The sequence below is a fragment of the Ursus americanus genome, chromosome 23, assembly GCF_024610735.1.
Source record: "Ursus americanus isolate L20-20 chromosome 23, mUrsAme1.1.p, whole genome shotgun sequence".
Taxonomy (NCBI): Eukaryota; Metazoa; Chordata; class Mammalia; order Carnivora; family Ursidae; genus Ursus; species Ursus americanus.
In genome coordinates, this window is record NC_142149.1 from 5987370 (window position 1) to 6008732 (window position 21363).

A 21363-nucleotide genomic window follows, 5' to 3' on the forward strand; every position below is an offset into this window, starting at 1 on the left:
GTTCTGTAAGTTTGGGCTTAACAGGAAGGAAACATTGGAGAAGCCTAGATCAGTCCCTCCCATCTGCACAACCCACCACTATGCCAAAGGTCCAAGGCACAGAGCCCAGAGACTCACCCAAGAAGGTCAGTCGATCACTTAGCATCATGGCTGGCCCGAGGTTGTCAATGAGATCCAGGTCAGAAAAGGAGCCTCGCTCACAGTAATCCTTGAGGAACCTGCAAGACCAGGCCCAGAGGTCTGAGCAGCGGTCCCAGGGACCCTTCTGCAGCCTCCCATCTTCCTAAACAGTCCCCAGAAAGCCAGGAGCAGTTGAACCCACCTGTCTGACACCAGCGTGGCAAAGGCAGCATCTTTGGCTCGGATGCTCCAGGACAGGGCAGAGCCCAGGCGGTTGTTGCGAACAGCTTTCATGGCTAAGATCTTACAAATGCTGCGAACTTTGCAGGGAAAAAGACAAAAGGTGAACTTTTCACCCCGCAAATCAGGCCATTCCTGAACTCTGCCAGAAAGGAGCAGGCTTTCCACCTCCTCTGAGCTTTCTGCAGCCTCTCCACAGGCCCCAAGTACAACTTGGTTGGCAACACTGGGGACTTTGGGGTTTATAAATTGCCTCTTGGCTTTATTAACACTATGACCCAGCCCGGCAGGATTGCCTTCGTGAGTTGGTTTGATTTCAGGGGTGGCAAAAAAGATTTTTATTGCTCCCCACAGATCAGCTCCTTCAGTATCTGTCCAGGTGCCAAAAACATCCTTTGGGTCTTGAATTGCCATGTGCTTTCAGAGGCAGTCATAAGCAAATGCCTCTGGAAAGAACGACTTGGGTTTTTTATCACTCAACAGTGAAGGAGAAGGGGCAAATACCACTGCTTGCTTTCTGTGCTCTTCCTGAGCTGCCCCGGGTCCTGCTTCCCCAGAGCCAGCCTTAGCTAGCAAGAGCAACCCACCTGGGAAAAGTAAATTCCAAGCTGACCCCAGTCCTGACCTTCGTAGAATAAGTAGGAAAGAGGAAGTGGGTCAGGATCTTTTTAAAAGGCAGTGTGCTCCATTGCTTCTAAGCCCTGATGGTTCCCTAGCTATTCGTCCTTCCTCAATAATTTTCCTGTTTTGGCTTATCTCTTGGCACCCACCGCCCAGCCTCTCTCCAGTCTGGCTGGCGCAGCATGAGCAGAAAGTACGCCGGGGAGGGCGGGCTCACCTTGCTCAGTCATCTGCCGCTGCTCACAAATCCGCAGCACCTTAAGGGCTTTCTGCTCCGTGCTCAGCGGGATCCGCTCAATGTGAAGCTCCAAGGAAACGCGGCCCAGCTCAGGGCAGTAGTCAAAGTAATCCACTCCCAGCTGCCACAGGCTGCAGCCATCCAAGGACAGACATGGGAGCCTGGTTAGCCCATGCGCTGCCCTGCAGCTTGAGGACTGGTACCCAGATGGCTCCTCCCCTGAACCCCTGTAGCCTTCAGGGAACCAAATGGGCAAGAACGCAATCCAAGATCCAGTGGTACTTGCATGCTGAAAAACCCCGTGCTGCCACCTCACACCCTCGGGGCCTTCCTACCTGTGATGAGCAAACAGTCCCGAGGCATATTCCAGCAGGAGGAACTCTCTCATGTTAGATCCGAAGCTGGAACAAAACACAACAGAAGACCAAAACCCCTGGCCTGCTCCATTCGGGGCCCTCCCGCAGCCCCACCCCTGAGGGCTGGGATGGCTGCCACACACTTACTAGAGGTTGTGCGACTGGAGGAGCTTGCAGTGATCCAGCAGGTCTGTCAGATGGGCCACAAACCACCAGTTGCTTAGAGCAATGCTGCGGGCAAGGAGAGTCAGGGTGACAGAGTGTGGCCCATGTGAGCAGGGACCCCACAAATCCTTTGCGTAAAAGGATGGGAGGGGTAGTGACAAGTGAAAACCTGTCTGAAAGCACATAGTGAGAAGTTTCTCTGTGCTATGTGGGGACTGCCAGTGGATACCCAAGATGGTCAACCCTCAAAGTGGCAGCCAATGATCTAGATCTCTGGAGAATGTCACGGTGAAAATAAAACTCAGGGATCCAATCAGATGCAAAGAATGTGGATACAGAATAATGTATAAGAATAAAAAGAAACAGACTTAAAACACAGAGAACAAACTGGTGGTTGCCAGAGGGGAGGGGGGGGGAATGGGAGGACTAGGTAAAGAGGTCCTAACTTCCAGTTATAAAATGAGTAGTCATGGGGATGAAAAGTATAGCATAGGGAACACAGCCAGTAATACAACTTTATGTGGTAACACATGGTAACTGCACTTCTGGTGGTGAGCATTTGTAATGTACAGAATCATCAAATGTTGTAAACCTTAAACCCACACGTCAACTGTACAGCAATTTAAAAAAAGAAAAAGACTAAAAGATTAGTGGTTTCTGATGCTTGATGAAACATGGAATTCAGGGGCACCTGGGTGGCTCAGTCGGTTAAGCATCTGCCTTCAGCTCGGGTCATGATCTCAGGGTCCTGGGATCAAGCCCTGAATCGGGCTCCCTGCTCAGCGGGGAGCCTGCTTCTCCTTCCCCCTCTGCTGCTCCCCCGCTTGTATTCTCTGTCAAACAAATAGATAAAATCATTTAAAAAAAAAAAAAAAAAAACACGAGAATCTTCTGGGGCCCTCTAAAGGTCTGATGAAGTAAATTCCTTGGAAATCACTGTTTTACGTCATCAGTTGTTTGTGAGCTCCCCAGCATCATTTCGTGTACAGTAAGGCAATGTACTTCTTGTCAGTGTACATACATCATTTCTGATATTATTCATTTGTTACTTGGCGTAGGCCTTTCTGTTCATATATAATTCTTGACTATTTCTTTAAAGATGTATTTATTTTAGAGAGTGAGAGCATGAGAATAGAGTTGGGGGGAGCACGGGGAGCGAGAGAGAATCTCAAGCAGACTCCCTGCTGAGCACAATGCAGGGCTGGATCTCAAGACCCCCAGATCATGGTCTGAGCCAAAACCAAGAGTCAGACACCTAACCAACTGTGCCACCCAGGTGCCCAAATATGCTACTATTTTTTTTAAATCTGGGGTTAGGGAAGTTTTAATGACTGCTTTCTTTCTTTTTTTTTTTTTTAATGATTTTTTATTATATTATGTTAGTCACCATACAGTACATCCCCGGTTTCCAATGTAAGGCTCAATGATTCATTAGTTCTGTAATGACTGCTTTCTGTAACAAAATCAAGCACAAGTGGAGGCAGACTGCCAAGGCAGACGGTTTCAAGGTATAATTGTGCATTAAGGTAAAAAATTCTGCTTTCATAATATAAAAAGAACAGGGATTGGTTTACACTGAATTACTGGACAAATGTTTAAAACTTCTACCTTGTTCTTAGGGCTATAGATCCTTATACTCCATCTGTTCCAGGATTCCACCATTAGGGAATGGCCCTGTTAGCCTTCCTAACGCTCACTTTGAAGATTAGCTTTTTCAAACTTTATTAATAACTCTGTGTATCTATGACATTCAAAAAATTACATATGCTGGGGTGCCTGTCTGGCTCAGTTGTAGAGCATGTGACTCTTAATCTCAGGGCCATGAGTTCAAGCCCCACATCAGGCATAGTGATTACTTAAAAGAAAACTGGGGCACCGGGCTGGCTCAGTCAGTTAGGTGTTTGACTCTTGGTTTCGGCTCAGGTCATGATCTCAGGATCAGGGGGATCAAGCCCCGCATCGGGCTCCCTGCTCAGTGGGGAGTATGCTTCTCCCTCTGCCGCTCCCCCTGCTTGTGTTCTCTCACTCTCCCAAATAAATAATCTTAAAAAAGAATTATCTCTGCCAATTTTAAAAAACACCCGTATTTCTACAATCATCCTCAAATACTAAGAGTTCTATAAATTCATTCTGTGCTACACAAAGTCCTATCATGCTGAAATTTTTAGAGTATTTCCTTGGCCCAGGTTCTCCTTTAGCTATGGCTTTCCTCAGTTTGTAATTCTGCTGTGTTCCTTCCTGACCTTGTTCTATTTTTTTTTTTTTTAGTATTTTATTTATTTATTTGACAGAGAGAGAGACAGCCAGCGAGAGAGGGAACACAAGCAGGGGGAGTGGGAGAGGAAGAAGCAGGCTCTCAGCAGAGGAGCCTGACGTGGGGCTCGATCCCACAATGCCAGGATCACGCCCTGAGCCAAAGGCAGACGCTTAACGACTGAGCCACCCAGGAGCTCCGACCTTTTTCTTTTTAGACAAGAGTCCCAATAAATAGGATATCTCTTTACGGCAGCCCCCTAAACAAACCCCAATTCACTGAATAATGTTGCTCTTACCTATTCTAATTTCATCATAGGTCCTTGTATATCAGTAATTTAACTGAATATTGTCATTTGGTTAACTAGACAGTGTTTTGTTAAGATTTTATTTATTTGAGAGAGAGAGAGTGAGCACTAGCAGGGCGGAGGGGCAGGGGGAGAAGCGGACGCCCCACTGAGCAGGGAGCCTGATGTGGGGCTCCATCCCAGGGTACTGGGATCATGACTAACTAGACAGTGGATTAACGAAAAAGGTACCACAAATGGTACTCAAGACCACAGTTTCGGTTAGCCCCTACCTCTCTGTCCCCTTCATCTAGAACATGTAAGTAATTTTATCTTTTGCCTACCTGGACTGTTTTAAGAAAAAAATGAGAAAATGGATATAAAATTGCTTTAAAAAGATTCCTTTGTGGGCACTGGGGTGGCTCAGTCAGTGAAGCGTCTGCCTTCGGCTCAGGTCATGATCCCAGGGTCCTGGGACTGAGTCCTGCATTGAGATCCTTGCTCAGCAGGGAGCCTGCCGCTCCCCCACTTGTGCACGCATTCTCTCTCTCTCTCTGAGACAAATATATAAATAAAATAAAATCTTTAAAAAAAAAAGAAAATCTTAAAAAATAGCTGGTCCTAGGGAAGAATATTAAATAAGCTGAGCAAATACAAGCCTACAAGATACAGGGCACCTGTGTGGCTCAGTCAGTTAAGCGTCTGCCTTTGGCTCAGGTCATGATCCTGGGATCAGGCTCCCTGCTCAGCTGGGAGTCTGCTTCTCCCTCTGCCCACCCCCCCACTCGTGCTCAGTCGCTCTCTCTTACAAAACTAAAATCTTAAAAAAAATAAACCTATAAGACATAAAAACAAGTTGCCTTCCCACATACACAGTCCGCCCTGCTAGAGTAAGCTCCATATAGAAAATGAATCAAGAGGGAGTAGTTATTTGAACAGAGGGCTGAAAGAGGGGAGCCTGCCACAGGAAGACAAGGGAAAGGAGCCCTCCTGAAACAGGGGCAACAGCCAGTGTAAAGGTTCTGGAGCAGAAACTGTCTTATTCCTACTTCACAATGAAGCCCATATGATTCAAAGGTAAGCAGAGGCCACTGCACTTAGGGCTTTGTGAGGGGAAGCCACTAGGACAGAAAGCAGGAGAACATGGTTTAACACCAAAAACACTAGCTAATCAAAACCACAATGATCTATCAGCTCACACCTGTTACAATGGCTAAAATCAACAACACAAACAACAGATGTTGGCAAAGATCTGGGGAAAAGGGAACCATTGTGCACTGTTGGTGGGGATGCAAATCGGTGCAATCGCTATGGAAAACCATATGGATGTTTCTCAAAAAGTTAAAAATAGATGGGGCACCTGGCTCAGTCAGAGGGGTCTGCAACTCTTAAGTTCGGGGTCTCCAGTTCAAGCCCCACACTGGGTATAGGGCTTACTTTAAAAAAAAAAAAAAAATTAAAAATACAACTACCCTGGGGGCGCCTAGGTGGCACAGCGGTTAAGCATCTGCCTTCAGCTCAGGGTGTGATCCCGGCGTTATGAGATCGAGGCCCACATCAGGCTCCTCCACTGGGAGCCTGCTTCTTCCTCTCCCACTCCCCCTGCTTGTGTTCCCTCTCTCGCTGGCTGTCTCTATCTCTGTCAAATAAATAAATAAAATCTTTAAAAAAAAAAAAAATACAACTACCCTATGACCCAGCAACTGCACTACTAGGTATTTACCCAAAGGATACAAAAATACTAACTCAAAGGGATACATGCACCCCAATGTTTACTGCAGCATTATCTACAATAGTTAAACTATGGAAAGAGCCCAAATGTCCACTGACCAATGAATGGATAAAGATGTGGTGTGTGTACGTATGTATGTATAAATAAATACATATACATACTGGAATATTACTCAGCCACAAAAAAAGAATGATATCTTGCCATCTGCAACAACATGGAATGAGCTAAACAGTATTATGCTAAGTGAAATAAGTCAACCAGAGAAAGTCAAACACCATATGATTTCACTCATATGTCAAATTTAAAAAACAAAACAAACAGGGCACCTAGCTGGCTCAGTTAGTAGAGCATGGGACTCTTGATCTCGGAGGTCTGAGTTTGACCCCTGCATTGGGTATAGACATTACTTAAAAATAAAATTTTAAAGAAAACAAATGAGCAAGGGTTGAGGTGGGTGAGGGAGAGAAAGAGGCAAACCAAGAAACAGACTCAACGACAGACAACAAACTGCTGGTTACCGGAGGGGATGATGGGGGGGGTGGGGGAAACAGATAATGGGTATGAAGGAGGGCATTTGCTGTGATGAGCACCAGGTTATGCATGGAAGTGTTGAATCACGTATTGCACACCTGAAACTAATATTACATTGTATGTTAACTAACTGGAATTGAAATAAAAACTTAAAAAGAAAAACAAAAAAGGAGAGCTCGGTGGCTCAGCCGCTTGACTGTCTGACTCTTGATTTCGGCTCAGGTCATGATCTCAGGGTGGTGGGAATCGAGCAGAACCCACCGTCGGGCTCCATGCTCATCGTAGAGTGCTCATCCCTCTCCCTCTGCTCCTCCCCCTCCACCTATTTCAAACACATTTTTTTTTTAAGATTTTTATTTATTTATTTGACAGAGAGAGCCAGAGAGCACAAGCAAGGGGAACAGCAGAGGGAGAGGGAGAAGCAGGCTCCCCGCCAAGCAGGGAGCCCGACACGGGGCTCGATCCCAGGACCCTGGGATCACGACCTGAGCCAAAGGCAGACGTTTAACTATCTGAGCCACCCAGGCGCCCCTCAAACAAATAAAATCTTAAAAAAAAAAAAAAAAAAAGACTGAAAAGAGTACTCACACTGTTCTGTGCGAACAGACAATGCAGAGACCCGGGGTTGGGGTGGGGGGAGGAGGGGATGGGGAAGCCAGTCACGGGTCACCTATAAAAGTCTGGGCTGGGCTGGGCTGGCAGCTGAGGAGGGATGAGGAGGAGCTGGATGGGAGATGATCTTGAAGTTGAGCTAATACGGGGCTTCTTGATGGCTTGGTTGGTGCTCAAGAGCTCACCAAATAGTACTGACTTTAGCAAATGGCTTCGGGTCCAAATACCCACAGTGCCCTTGATAGTTGGCAGTGTGACTTTACCAGGGCTCACTTTTCTCATTTGTAAGATAGGCATGAAAAAATAGCACCTACCTCCAAGGTCTGTTCCAAGTAAACTGAAATAATCCATAAAAGTTCTTAGTCTAATAAATGTTAGCTATTATCACCATTCCTGTTAATTATTAACCATTTTCCACACAGATGATTTTTATTAGCCTTAGGATTGGTCTCCCAGCTATCAGCCTTCCTGTCCTCCATACTCTTCGAATTGCTCAAATACAAATTCCACAGCATTATCCTGCGGAAAATCCTCAGTGGCTCCCCATTTGGATAAAATCAAAACTATTTGGTACAGTGTATCTGGTCCTTGTTAATCTGACTCCTTTCTGACCTCTATCACTTCAAGCCCTCATTTAGTCTTTTGGTTCTAAGAGATGTTTGCAGTTCCTTCAGCAAGTAACAGGCCTTCTTTCTTTCCTGCCTGTGTCTTTCCCCATGTTTTTCTCTCTGCCTAAAATGATCTTTTCTGATGTTTTTTGCTGAACTTTCTTTGCTGAACTTTTCAGGACTCGAGTGAAGCCTCCTTGAAGAATTTTTTCTTCACCTTCCAATCTGATATAAGGTCCTCTCTTCAGGGGTTCCCCAACATCTGGCCTACACAGCTGCTGTTACCCAGACCGATGCTGATGGTTACGGCGAGACAGCCCGCCAGCGAGGTGGCTGAGGAGCCCCACCACGCCCCAGTCTGGCAGCCCTCGAGCATCTTCCCAAGCGGATACGGCAGCCTCCAGGGCCGCAGGGCAGAAACCACTGAAGGCAGAGAGCTAATGACACAGCTCGAGTGACCAAGACAGGACAGGCCTGTGCTGAACAAGGCCTATACGCCCTCCCTGCAGAGCCAGACAAGTCTCGACAGATTTTGAAGCTTCACACAGATATGATGGAGAACCCTAAAGCAAGCTCTACGCAGGCCAGGCTAACAGCCTCACCATTCAAAGACATTTGAGGAAGGCTCAATTACAGCTCTGGGGTGGCCTCTGCTAGAACAGACAGAACTCTGGAGCGGGGGAGACCAGCCAGGGTGAAGGTCCTACCCAGAGGAATGTAGTTCTCCAATGGACTGTCCGCCCTGCCCTGGAGCCACTGTTGCCCCCACCCCAACTCCTCTCTTGTTTCGGGGGCTCTACAGCAACCACTGCCCAGCTGAGCTCGGGCGGCTGGGGACCTTCTTCTGCAAATGGTACGTGAAGGTCTGTCTGCACACCACTGCAGCCAAAGTTACGGGCCAGGCCAAAGTTCCAGCAAGAAAATTCTAGATTAGGCAAACATTAAACTGGACCTCTTCTTAGTTCTTGAAGGAAGCCTGTTTCCTTCTAGTTCAGTATTTTGGGAGGACCTTAAGGGCACCAGAAAGCTGCCATTTGCTCAGCTCCTGGTGAAGTGTGTGCCAGGTCCCTGTTTCCTTTTGCCGGATAGCAAGGAACTGACTTTCAGAGGAAGCTGGGGGTGGGGGGGGGGGTGAGCACTCGGGATTCCCAACTTCTCCTTTCAGATGTGGAGATAACAGCAAACATGTGGCCCTTCAGCAGGGGCTGATGACCTATGGCCTATGCTTCAGAACTTCAGAACCCTTCACTGCCTTTTCTGCCCCAAAGGGTCTGGCAGACTTAACATGGGGATCACCAGGTGCCCATTTAGAAATCTCCCTTTTAGGGCGCCTGAGTGGCTCAGTGGGTTGAGCTTCTGCCTTCAGCTCAAGTCACAATCCCAGAGTACTGGGCTCGAGTCCCACACTGGGCTCCTTGCTCTGTGCGGAGCCTGCTGTTCCCTCTGCCTGCCGCTCCCCCTGCTTGTGTTCTGTCAAATAATTAAAATCTTAAAAAAAAAAAATCTTAAAAAAAAAAAAAAAGAAATCTCCTTTTTAGCGCCTTTAAAAAGGATTCCCCTCATTCCCCTTGACAGGGCAGTCATGAACCCAGTTGACATCACACCCAAAGAAAGCAAGACTTCCCTACACCACCAGCCCGTTAGCCCAACTTCACCACTTTCCCAGGAACCTAGCTTGGGTCTGACTGGTATAACTCAGGAGAAACCAAGCACTCACAAGACCCCAAATCCGAGGGCACATTTCTAAAACTCTGCTACTCTCTCTGAAGATACTTCAGCCTTTCCTCCAATACCTGAGATAGGTTCCAGGACTCGCACAATGGTACCACTTTCAGAATAGAGCAGGAAGTAGCTTCCTGATCAGGAAAACCCAAGCTCCAAAATTTATGGGAAACAGAAAATACTTTAGACCTTTACCTGCTTGCCAGGACAGACAGGTGCCCAGACTAAAGGACTGAGAGCCTGATCCTTCCTTATGTGTGACTGGTAGGAGGGTGCCATTTTCTGTGGCATCCATGAAAACCACTCCTCTTCACTGGCACCCCTCTCTTTTCTCTACTGTCACTGCAGAGAATAGGGTGCTTTCCCTTTTCATTGTCCTTCCTTCTGGTTTTACTCAAATCTGATTTGTTCCGAAAAATTCAGATGTGGCTTATGAAGGAAGCCCTGGTGGAAATAACCCACTGCTGTAACAGACAGTATATTTAGGAATGGCCACTACTTCGAATTATAGGCAGAGATAATGACAAAGCCAAATACCAGCACGTGTGTGTGGTGGCATGAACCACTCTGTGCAGATACCCCCTGCCCCCATCAGCTAGATTCTGTAAGTCACCTTCCAGCTCCAGCTACACATCTGTGAAAAAAAAAATGGACACAAAACCCAGTTTCCTTTCTCCAAATCTAGCACCATCCTCTTCAAGCTCCAGCTTTCTTCTGGCTCAAACAGGAGGAGCATAGCAGAAGGGGATCTCTTCCCATTGCCCAGATCTACTGAAAAAGATCCAGTTGAGGTCAGTGAATTCACTACTGAGTAAGTTCCCAGCAGTCTGCTGTAGCTCCCAACAGTCTCCCTTCTGGGAGTCTTCAGTGCAGTACCCACTTGTCCAGGCTGCACAAGAAGGGAGGCTAACCTGTCTGACTTACTATATATGGAAATTCCTGACAAGCTGTACCTTTGATTCATTATGTCTGACACTCCCTTGCCCGCCTTGCTGAAGGTTCAGTGCACTGACAAGACACCCTTTTGAGGAGGGGGGTGGTGTAGAATCCCTGCTCTAAACAGACTCCTCGAGGAGCCTGCTGGTGTGGCAGCCCGTGGCTCACTAGAGAGTGACACTACCTCGAAGTGCTCTCCCTTAAGGTGGTCTGCATATCCATCAGGTTCCAAGAAACAGGCTTGCTGGCTTTATCTGGATTTTAAATATCAAAGCAATTTACTGCAATGTTGTTCAAGTAAACATGCCTGAAATGAAAAGTGTTACAAATGCAGTAGCCTCAGGAAGGTCCCCAAGCTTGTGCAGAGAGAAGCCATTATCTACCTGCATGTGGCTCAGGAGGGGAACGTGTGTGTGGGAAGAAAGTTAAGACACCAGTAAGAAGGAACAACACAGCTGCACAACTCTGACCCTACCTAGTGTCACCGAACTGCACACGTAAAGACAAACGGTGCTGCCGCGGCAGGTCCTACCTGCACTCCTTGATCACTTGGTGGATGTCGAACTCAAAGGCTGCCAACAAGATGTTGTCCAAGGGTTCTGGGCTGCTCTCACCTCCCAGAAACAAGTCAAGGCTGGACTGTGGAAAGGTGGTGACCCACTCAATTCCCAGGTGGAAGCAGAGACTCAAGGGGGCAGGAAGGGCTGCTGTGTAGGGAACCCTGGAGAAGGGCGATGGGGTCCTTCAAAAAGGGCCAAATGAAGGGCACCTGGCTGGCTCAGCAGAACGTGCGACTCTCGGTCTCTAGAGTCGTGAGTTGGAGCCCCACGTTGGGGGTAGAGATTACTCAAAAAATCAACTTAAAAGGAGGAGGGATGGGCAAAGGGAAGATCCTTCCTGTTCTCCAGGGAGGTTCAACTCAAAGAGGCCGCACACTGAAAATGACCTAGCCTGCAGGACTCCTACTCCCCACCACTGTCCCTTGGAGTTCCGGCTCACCTGGGCATAGAGGTGCAGGTCAATGGGTTTCACTGTGGGATGAGAGTACAGGAGCCGGGTCACCAGAAAATGATACCAGTTATTCAGAAGCTCCTTCTGCTCCAACAAGGCAGCTTCATCTCCCAACATGATCTAAGGAAAGAGATATTTTCCCTCAGTTCCAGAGCCAACTTAACTTCTCTGTTAACTCTCACGATCTCGGGGCGCCTGGGATGGTCGGTTGGTGAAGCACCTGCCTGCGGCTCAGGTCATGATCCCAGGGTCCTAGGACCGAGCCCTGTAGCAGGCTCTCTGCTCATTGAGGAGCCTACTTCTCCCTCTCCCTCCATCCCCCTCTCCCCCACAGCTCATGCTCTCTCACATACTGTCTCTCTCTCAAATAAATAAATAAAATCTAAACAAAAAACCTCTCCTGATCTCAACTGGAGCACCTGGTCTGAAAGCTCTCTCCTTCCTGGCAGAGGTGACGGATAGCCTTGCTCCTGCCATTGCTGTGTTGGCTGTCATAGCCCCAACTCGGACCCCGGGCTGGACTGACTTCTCACAGACCTTGCAGAGAGACTCCAGGTGAGGACTGGCGGCAAACGTGCTATCCTGGAGATGACGTTCACATTCCTCATGCCAGTGCTGCCACTTTAGCTCCAGCTCTGTCAGTGTCTGGGTGTTACCAGGCTAAGGGGAGAGACACAGTGAGATGCCATCACCACAGAAACCCCTTGTGCTTAATGAACGAACCCCTCTTGTGACCCAGCAGAGCAGGGCTGCTCCCACATACACTGAGAACGGGCATTGTCCTCATCAGGTCCCCTAGGATTCGGCACATGCCTGCAGAGGAGGGGCTGGCGTCGGCTTCCTTGGAAAGCATCTGCCGAGCCTCGTCCAGCCGGCCCTGTAGTACCAAGATGGTCACCTGGGAGAACACACAAGAGCATGAACATTCACGGAGGCCCAGAAGCCAGCCTCCTCAATCCACACTTGGGCTTCCTGGCCTATGGAAATGTGATGGTTCCTTCCCTCCAACTCATTTAGTCTAATGGTTTTAACCTGTACCATGCTTTTCAAACTGCATGTTTTAACCTATTACAGATTGCAACAAACTTTTTAAAAATAAATGAAATGGGGACGCCTGGCTAGATCAGTCGGTAGAGTATGCAACTCTTGATCTCAGGGTCATGAGTTCAAGCCCCACATTGGGTAATTTACTGAATGAATGAATGAATGAATGAAATAGAAAAGAGAAAATGGCACAGTACATCAAGTAAAGACTGGTTCATAAAAGATTCAGTTCAAGTATACATACACACACATACACTCAATATAGTCAATGCTCTTTATTCAGAGATTCTGTATTTGTGAATTTGCCTACTTGTTAACATGTATTTGTAACCCCAAAATCAGTACGTGAGGTACTTTCACCGTTACTTGTGGACATGGGCAGCGTGGCAAAAACTGAGTCACTCGATGTGCACTCTCCCAGCTGAGGCTGAACAAGGTGGCGCTCTACCTTCTTGTATCAACTCTCACACTAAACAAGTATCTTTTTCAGGATCTACCTAGTGCCACTTTTTTTGTATTGTTGTGCTTTTTGCTGAGCCCTCAAGCGTAGTGCTGAAGTGCTACACAGTGGTTCTAAGTGCTAGAAGGGATGATGGCCCACAGGGAGAAAATGTGTGTTAGACAAGCTTCATCCAGGCAGGCACTACAGTGTTACTGGCTAAGAGTTCAATGTTAATAAGTCAATAGTATATATTAAATAAGGTGTCTTTAAGAAAACCATACATAAAGTTATATACTCATCACCCGACAAAAATGGGATCAGAGGCTGGAAGAATACTATATTACAATAATCAGTAATACAATGTTTCAGGCAACTTTACAGACCTTAACTGTCATAAATAATGACAACCAACAGCATATACATACAAGCAAATATGTAAAATACACAAAGTAACATTTTCCTATACTAAGTCATGCTCAAAAAAGCCAAAGATACATATGCGGACAAATCCCCAATTTCTCCCCAGCCTGCACTTCCTTCTCTGGATTCCAGACTTATATACCGTACTGACATAGTGTCTCCACCTGGACCTCATGGGCTTCTTAAACGTAGCATGTCTAAAGGTAAACACCCGGCTGCCTCCAACTCACCAACCTGATCTTCCCACATTCTATTTCTTACACGCGCACATCCAATCTATTAGCAACTCCAACCAACGGTATCTGTAAACTGCACCCAGAATCTAATCACTTCTCACCACCTCCTCTGTTCAGCTCCCATCCTCATCTAAGTCACCACCATCTTCGCCTGGTTTAGTACCACAGCCTCTAGACTGGTCTCTGCTTCCACCCTCGTTCCATCCTCGGTAGGGCAGCCAGAGAGCCTTGAAAACCTACATCCGATCACAGCATGAATGCTCAGCTCTCCAATGCCCCCTCACTCCATCTGACTCAGGGATTGTGTCCATCAACTAGCTTACACACATATACGTCCTTTAATCATAACAATCTTTTTTTTTTTTTCAAGAGAGAGAGCATGAGTGGGGGGAGGGACAGAAGGAGAGGGAGAGGGGGGAGCCCTGCTGTGAGACTTGATTCCAGGACCCCAAGATCATGACCCAAGCTGAAGTCAGATGCTTAAGTGACTGAGCCACCCATGTGCCCTAATCATAACATAATCTTAAATATAATCTTACTATCATCTGCACTGTACAGAAGAAGAAACTAAAGGCTGTTAAGTAATTGTTAAGACCCCACAGCTAGTAAGAGGCAGCTGGGATGCTAACTCGGGCAGTCTGGCACCACAGACCATCTTCTCACCACTCTGCTCTACCTCCTCTCTGAAAGTTAAAGTCCCTATGACAGTCCAGGAAACCCTCCAATCTGACCCCGTGACTCTCTGCCCTTACCTCTCCAACTCCCGCCCTTGCTCACGCTGCTCCTGATCCCACTGTGCCTCCAGGTCAGAGCGTTTACAGGTCTCACCGTTTGCAACACTCTTTCCCCTCCTTTGGCCCAGCGCCCCTCCCCCCACATCACCTCAGGAGGGAGGCCTTCCTTGATTCCCCAGCTCTAGCACTGCCAATTCCCCACCTTGGCTTTACTGCTCTCCACACCACAGTGCTTCCCTGTTAGGCATGCTACGTATTTTACTTGTTTCTATATTTATTTCCTGTCTCCCCACCCAGGATGTAAACTTCCTAAGGGCAGTAATCTTTGCCCACTTTGGTCATGGTTGTCTCCTCAGTGCCTTGCAAACAGGAGCACTAGATAAATACTTCGTGAATGAATCAGACTCAAAATGTGGGCCCAATACTTCCTGAACAAAGGCTCTCCCCCCACTTGCGCAGATCTCCCAGCAACTAAAGCATCCCAGAAATAGCATCAAAGGCAACAATTCCTTAATAGAATTCCAGATTTTATAAGTTTAATCAACTTTCCATTATTCAGGACAATCAGCAATCTTCTCCCCAGTCCCTCCCAATTGAGTCACAGGTCAGTTGGCATAGAATACATACATACCCACCCACCACACGCACAACCCCAATACACACCCTGACTTCCAAACTGATACTCCAAAATGACTCAAAGATCATCAATCCTTTTGTTTTTAATAGCTATATGGAGCTGTAACTTCTACACTATAAATATTCACCTAATTAGTAAGTTTACAGAGTTGTGCGCCATCACTACAATCCAGTTTTGTAAAATTTCTACCACTTCAAACCCCTCCTGCTCATTTAACCTCCCACCCCCTCCAGCTCTTATCCAACAGTTTTATCTCTTCCTTAGATTCATAAGTTAAATTTCCCTGCTCACTGGAAAGTCTACAAAGCATTACTTTTCTTACATGACAACTTAGTTCTAAGCTCTCCTGTGGAGCAGAGAAGAAAAAATCTAAGAGCATCTCCATAACCACAGACCCAAGGAGCCAGTCCGAGTGTGAGCAGGCTCAGCAGGCAATCCTCAGGCCCGCCCGCAAGCACTGGGAAAAACAGACCCTGAGGGGGAAGTCAGGAAGGCCCGGCCTGCAGGAGATGCTTACCAACTTCCAGAAGCTCTCATGTTTGCTTGGACTCTCACTGCCCAGGACATCTGCCAACAAACTGTCCACTTCACACACATGCAGTCGGACCCAGTCAAGGAGGTGAAGGAGGAGAGGGCCGGCTGGGAGGAAAAACTCTTGTTACACACAAAAACCTCAGCTTCATCGGCAGCAAATTCCACTAGCCCGTAGTACAGACAAAATGTAGGGCAGACAAGATGATTATGTAGGATGTGATTTATCTCACTCAGGTGGGCACCCATATGGACTGAATAAGGACTGGACTAGCAAATGGACCTTTACGAATAGTTCCTCTGAGCCAGGCAGCTCCACCTTTCATGAGTCTTTGAAAGGGCTGAATCTCACCACCCACTCCACCCCCAATTCTTCACGACTATGCAGTACTCTATGGCTATGTAAGGAATGGCCACTGAGGGACTGCTACTGACTAGGTGCTAGGTAGGATGAAAACATAGCAACAGCCCTCAAAATGTGCTGGAGGGGATAAACATAGAAACAACTAATTTTAATTGCACATTGCTCAGGGCTTTAGCGGGAGTATGAATAAAAAGCTATGAATGCACAGATTAACACTCATTTATGGATAACAGCAAACATAAACCGTCAAGAGAATGCAAAAAAGTCTGCAGCACCTCCCCCGAGAGCCCACTCAAGCCAGGATACCATACCGAGCACAGTTTAGCTCAAGAACATGGAATAACTAGGAGCGGAGAGTCCACACGTAGCACAGCCACCTCCCCAATCACGAGGGACAGAATTCTCCAAGTGACTTGACCTCCTGCCATCTAATCCCTCCTCACGTCCCTAAAACTTTTTTTCCTTTCTTTTAATTTTTATTTTCAATTTTAAACAACTGCCATTTGTTTCACATTTCCGGAGGCCAGAAGTCTCAGAAGTTCCTTCTGAGGCTGGGAGGGAGAACTCATTCCATGCCTCTCCCGATTCTCCTAAACCCTTCTTAAGCTTGACTAGTCCACCACATAAATCCTGACCACCCTGTCACACCCTAGGCCAGTATGCTTTCCTGGTGTTTTTCAGGGGTCACCTGCCCAACATCTTAGGTTTTCAGAAGGCATTCTTTCTGACTCTTTGTAGTATCTGACAAAACGGCAGGCTTCTTTGGGTCTTACGTACAGCTTTCTGCTAGTTACGTTGATGAAGAGTTATGAAAAGAGCATTTTTGGCAATATAACGCTCATCACAACACGCAGGAAAGACGAAGAGGAAAGGGCAGGGGGATACCTTTGATGTTGTGAAGGGGTGATTCCATGCTCACCTGGGGCTACTTCAATAAAAAGAATCTCACAAAGGTTCCAAATGAGCTCCATTGCCGACAAAATGGAGACCTAAGGAAGAAATGGAGACAAAGTTTTAACTGAAAACATTCCTGACATTTCTCTTAGAGCAAAGGAATGAAGCAGGGCTTCAATCATATGACGGTCATTCATCATTAATTCAACAATTACTGAATATTCCTATGACAGGATTTCCCACAGGGAAGCCAGTGAGAAAATTTTAGGGGGTGGTAGACAGACTAACATTTTTTTTCTCATGGCTCTTGTTTTAGTTTAACGTACATTATAGAAGAATAGAATTAGATCATCATGCCCAAGGTCTTCATGAATATTATGATTTAGAAAGAGGCTCTAAGTAAAATGGGAGACGAGTCTAAGAAAAATATTCAGTAAATAATATTAATAATTCTACATGGGACACCTGGGTGGCTCAGTTGATTAAGCATCTGCCTTTGGCTCAGAGGTCATGATCCACGGTCCTGGGATCAAGTCCCACATCAGGCTCCCTGCTCAGTAGGGAGTCGGCTTCTCCTTCTGCCTGCTGCTCCTTCTCCCTTTCTCTGACAAATAAATAAAATCTTAAAAAAAAAAAAAAAAATTCTACAGATACGGCAAAAATTCTGAAGTTGGTACTCAAGGGACTAAAGTTTAAAAAACGCTATTAGGGACGCCTGGGTGGCTCAATTGGTTAAGTGCCGGCCTTTGGCTCAGGTCATGATCCTGGGGTCCTGGTATCAAGTCCCACATCAGGCTCCCTGCTCAGCAGGGAGTCTGCTTCTCCCTCTGCCTGCCACTCCCCCTGCTTGTGCTCTCACTCTCTCTCTGACAAATAAAATCTTTCAAATAAAAAATAAATAATTTAAAAGTCTGTTAAAAGGCAAACCCAATATAAGGCACAAAAATAAATCAGGTCTGGGGGCGCCTGGGTGGCACAGTGGTTACACGTCTGCCTTCAGCTCAGGGCGTGATCCCGGAGTCCTGGGATCGAGCCCCACATCAGGCTCCTCCGCTGTGAGCCTGCTTCTTCCTCTCCCACTCCCCCTGCTTGTGTTCCCTCTCTCGCTGGCTGTCTCTATCTCTGTCAAATACATAAATAAAATCTTTAAAAGATCAATCAATCAATCAATCAATCAGGTCTGGACCCTGCCCTTAGAAACATGCAGTCTCCTCTTCCCCACCCTCCTTTCATACACACACAAAGACTACCTTATTCATAAGGGAAAACAAATGCTTTGCTGACTGTGCACTAGAGTGGACCACAGACAGTGCACTAGTCCCTATTCACTACTGAGTTTGAACACTATCAAGATTCTACTAAAGAAAGAATTCTTTCAGTCATCTTCCAGCTCCAACTAAAGTAAACAACTCAGTAAAAAAATACCGGTTTCATGAGCTGAGTACAGTTTATAAAAATAATTGGTGATTCCAAAAGCTCAGCTCACTATCGCAGGTGACACAATTTGTTTAGGATTGACACTTCCCATAAGAACTGGAAACCTGGGGTGCCTGGGTGGCTCAGTCAGTTTAGCATCTGCCTTCTGCTCAGGTCATGATCCCAGGGTCTTCCCTGCTCAGTGCGAAATCCATTTCTTCCTCCCTCTGCCCCTTCCCCTGCTTGTGCTCTCTCGCTCTCCCTCAAATAAATAAATAAAATCTTCAAAAAAAAAAAAAAGAACTAGAAACTCATACAAATACTTATCAAGCACACCCTTGTCTTCCAATGTGCTATGCCTTGAAGGGAGCACCAGGAAGTTCAAGATGATCCTTACTACCCCCAAAGAGTTGCCTATCTAGCTGTAAAGAAAAGACTTCTGCAAAAACAATGACTGTGGGGCACCTGGGTGGCTCAGTAGGTTGTATCTGACTCTTGATTTCAGATCAGGTCATGATATCAGGGTCACGGGATCAAGCCCCGCATCCAGCTTGTTGGGCTTACTGTTCAGCTGGCAGTCTGCTGGAGATTCTCTCTCTCCTCCTCTCCCTCTGCCCCTTCCCCTGCTCACACGCATGCTCACTCTCTCAAATAAATCTTTAAAAAACAAAACAACAACAAAAACAATGATTGTAAAGTCACCCCAGGTGGGTGCTGAGGATGCAAAAGGACATAACGGTGCCAGCAGGACAACAAAGGTGGCCCCCCTTACCTGGCTGCTGAACTGGCGACCACAGGCTGGATCTTTAGCAGCAACTAACAAAACACAAAACATTTTAAGTAAGCAATGAAACTTTTAGTCTCATAGTTATATCTTCATATTCCAGGTTCTTTGGCTTGTGCCTTTGTTTTCTCTAATGACCACCCAACTTCACTACAGATTTTTATTTTTTAACAGCACGAGTTGTTGGGAGAAGGGACTGGGAGCAGAGGAAAAGAGAATCTTAAGCAGACTCCACACTCAGCGTGAGCCTGATGTAAGATTCGATCTCACAACCCTGAGATCATGACCTGAGCTGAAACCAAGAGTGAGATGCCTAACTGACTGAGCCACCCAGGTGCCCCTTCACTACAGATTTTTAAAAATGCTTCATATCTCTTTGTTGCAGATCAATGATTTGCAAGCCCAATGCCCTCAAGTTAAAAGTGACACTTTCAACTGCAAAGAGACCATCAGGTTATAAAAGACTCTACTCAGCATCTAGGAGTCACGTGACTCTCATGGTTATAGTGACTTTAAATCACCAAGGTTAGGGATCCCTGGATGGCACAGCTGGTTAAGTGAACAACTCTTGGTTTCAGCTCAGGTCATGATCTCAGGGTCTTGAGAACAAGCCCTGAGTCGGGCTCTGTGATCGGCACAGAGTCTAAGACTCTCTCTCCCTCTGCCCCTCCCCGAACACTCACAGGTGCTCTCTCAAAATATTATATCTTTTAGAAGGAGGGGAAGGGAGCGGAGGGAGTGGAGGAAGGAAGAAATCACCAAGGTTAAAAAAAAAACAGGAATGTGATTTTCAAAGGTTGTTAATTTGACCCTTAGTCTCACACCTGTCAATTCATTATGTTCTAACTTGAAAAATCTACTCAAGGGACGCCTGGGTGGCTCAGTTGTTTAAGCATCTGCCTTTGGCTCAGATCATGATCCCAGGATCCTGGAATCAAGCCCTGCATCGGGCTCCAGGAGCCTGCTTCTCCCTCTGCCTGCAGCTTTACCTGCTTGTGCTCTCTGAGAAATAAATTAAATCTTAAAAAAAAAAAAAAAAAAAAAGTACTCAAGGCAGCTGCCAAAAAATTAAGAATTATGTAAGACAGGAAAGTAAGAGTTTAAAACTGGAAAGTTAGGGGCGCCTGGGTGGCACAGTGGTTAAGCGTCTGCCTTCAGCTCAGGGCGTGATCCTGGCGTTATGGGATCGAGCCCCACATCAGGCTCCTCCGCTATGAGCCTGCTTCTTCCTCTCCCACTCCCCCTGCTTGTGTTCCCTCTCTCGCTGGCTGTCTCTCTAATAAATAAATAAAATCTTTTAAAAAAATAAATAAATAAAAAATAAAAAATAAAACTGGAAAGTCAAATAGATTCTTAAATCTCGATAGCCAGATAAACATTTCAATTACTATCACACATACACATATAAAATCCTTACTTGCGACCTGGTGCATTTCCTCCATACATGCTCTTATGACTGATCGGTAGTTCTTACTCACTCGGACCAACCTACAAAAAATGAAATGACACAGAAGATGAGCCTGGAGCATCTTGTGGTGACAAAAAGCAAGGAAGTTCTTAACAGGAGCTTGCTCAAAGACAGGAACCAACCTAAAGGAGTTCCTAACTACCAAAGCTAGAACAACTTACGCATCAAAATAAGTAACATATGACATAAACCATGGGGTAAAATAAATATCCATGAATCCATACTGACATTAATTGTTGCAGATGAGATCCACTGATGGACACTAAAACTAGTGGTTGAAAATTTAAGAAGAAACAGGATTTGCATAATCTCAAAGTTTCTGCTCCAAATACTTACTAGTTACAAAGGGAAAGATGGTAACTTTATAGTGAAGAAACCACATTAAGAAAGTGATCAAGGTCAACGAAACCAGTAATAAAACATCAACATCATAAACCCCATGATATGACGTACTGAGGACACATCATATCAGTTCTATCGTATTCTTACTAAACATGCATAACCTTAAAAAAAATGTATAACCTTTTTCCAATCACGAGAAAACATTGGAAAAACCCAAATGGAGGGATAGTCACCAAAATAATTGGTTAATATTTTTTAAAAGTGTCAAGGTCAGGGGCGCCTGGGTGGCTCAGTCGTTAAGCATCTGCCTTTGGCTCAGGTTATGATCCCAGCGTCCTGGGATCGAAACCCCCCCCATCCCCACCCCCGCATCGGGCTCCCTGCTTGGCCGGGAGCCTGCTTCTCTCTCTCCAACTCCCCCTGCTTGTGTTCCCTCTCTTGCTGGCTATCTCTGTCAAATAAATAAAATATTAAAAAAAAAGATTTTATTTATTTGACAGCGAGAGACAGAGAAGGAACACAAGCAGGGGGAGTGGGAGAGGAAGAAGCAGGCTCCTAGCAGAGGAGCCTGATGTGGGGCTCGATCCCAGAATGCCGGGATCACGCCCTGAGCCGAAGG

The 21363-nt window shown here is 46.3% G+C and overlaps 1 protein-coding gene across 4 annotated transcripts in view; it reads right to left on the reverse strand.

The window, feature by feature from the left end:
- NUP85 (nucleoporin 85) overlaps window positions 1-21363 on the reverse strand; it is a 31380-nt gene that overhangs the window by 1995 nt on the left and 8022 nt on the right. For all 4 annotated transcript variants that reach the window (XM_045814560.2, XM_087854119.1, XM_087854120.1 and 1 more), the window contains 13 exons: window positions 20352-20422; window positions 18923-18966; window positions 16760-16829; window positions 15463-15584; window positions 12196-12330; window positions 11970-12092; window positions 11421-11552; window positions 10954-11060; window positions 1723-1806; window positions 1555-1620; window positions 1199-1350; window positions 323-440; window positions 118-218 (listed from right to left, as the gene is read on the reverse strand). In XM_045814560.2, the coding sequence (XP_045670516.1) occupies window positions 118-218; window positions 323-440; window positions 1199-1350; window positions 1555-1620; window positions 1723-1806; window positions 10954-11060; window positions 11421-11552; window positions 11970-12092; window positions 12196-12330; window positions 15463-15584; window positions 16760-16829; window positions 18923-18966; window positions 20352-20422 (1325 nt within the window). The remainder of the gene's footprint in view (window positions 1-117; window positions 219-322; window positions 441-1198; window positions 1351-1554; window positions 1621-1722; window positions 1807-10953; window positions 11061-11420; window positions 11553-11969; window positions 12093-12195; window positions 12331-15462; window positions 15585-16759; window positions 16830-18922; window positions 18967-20351; window positions 20423-21363) is intronic.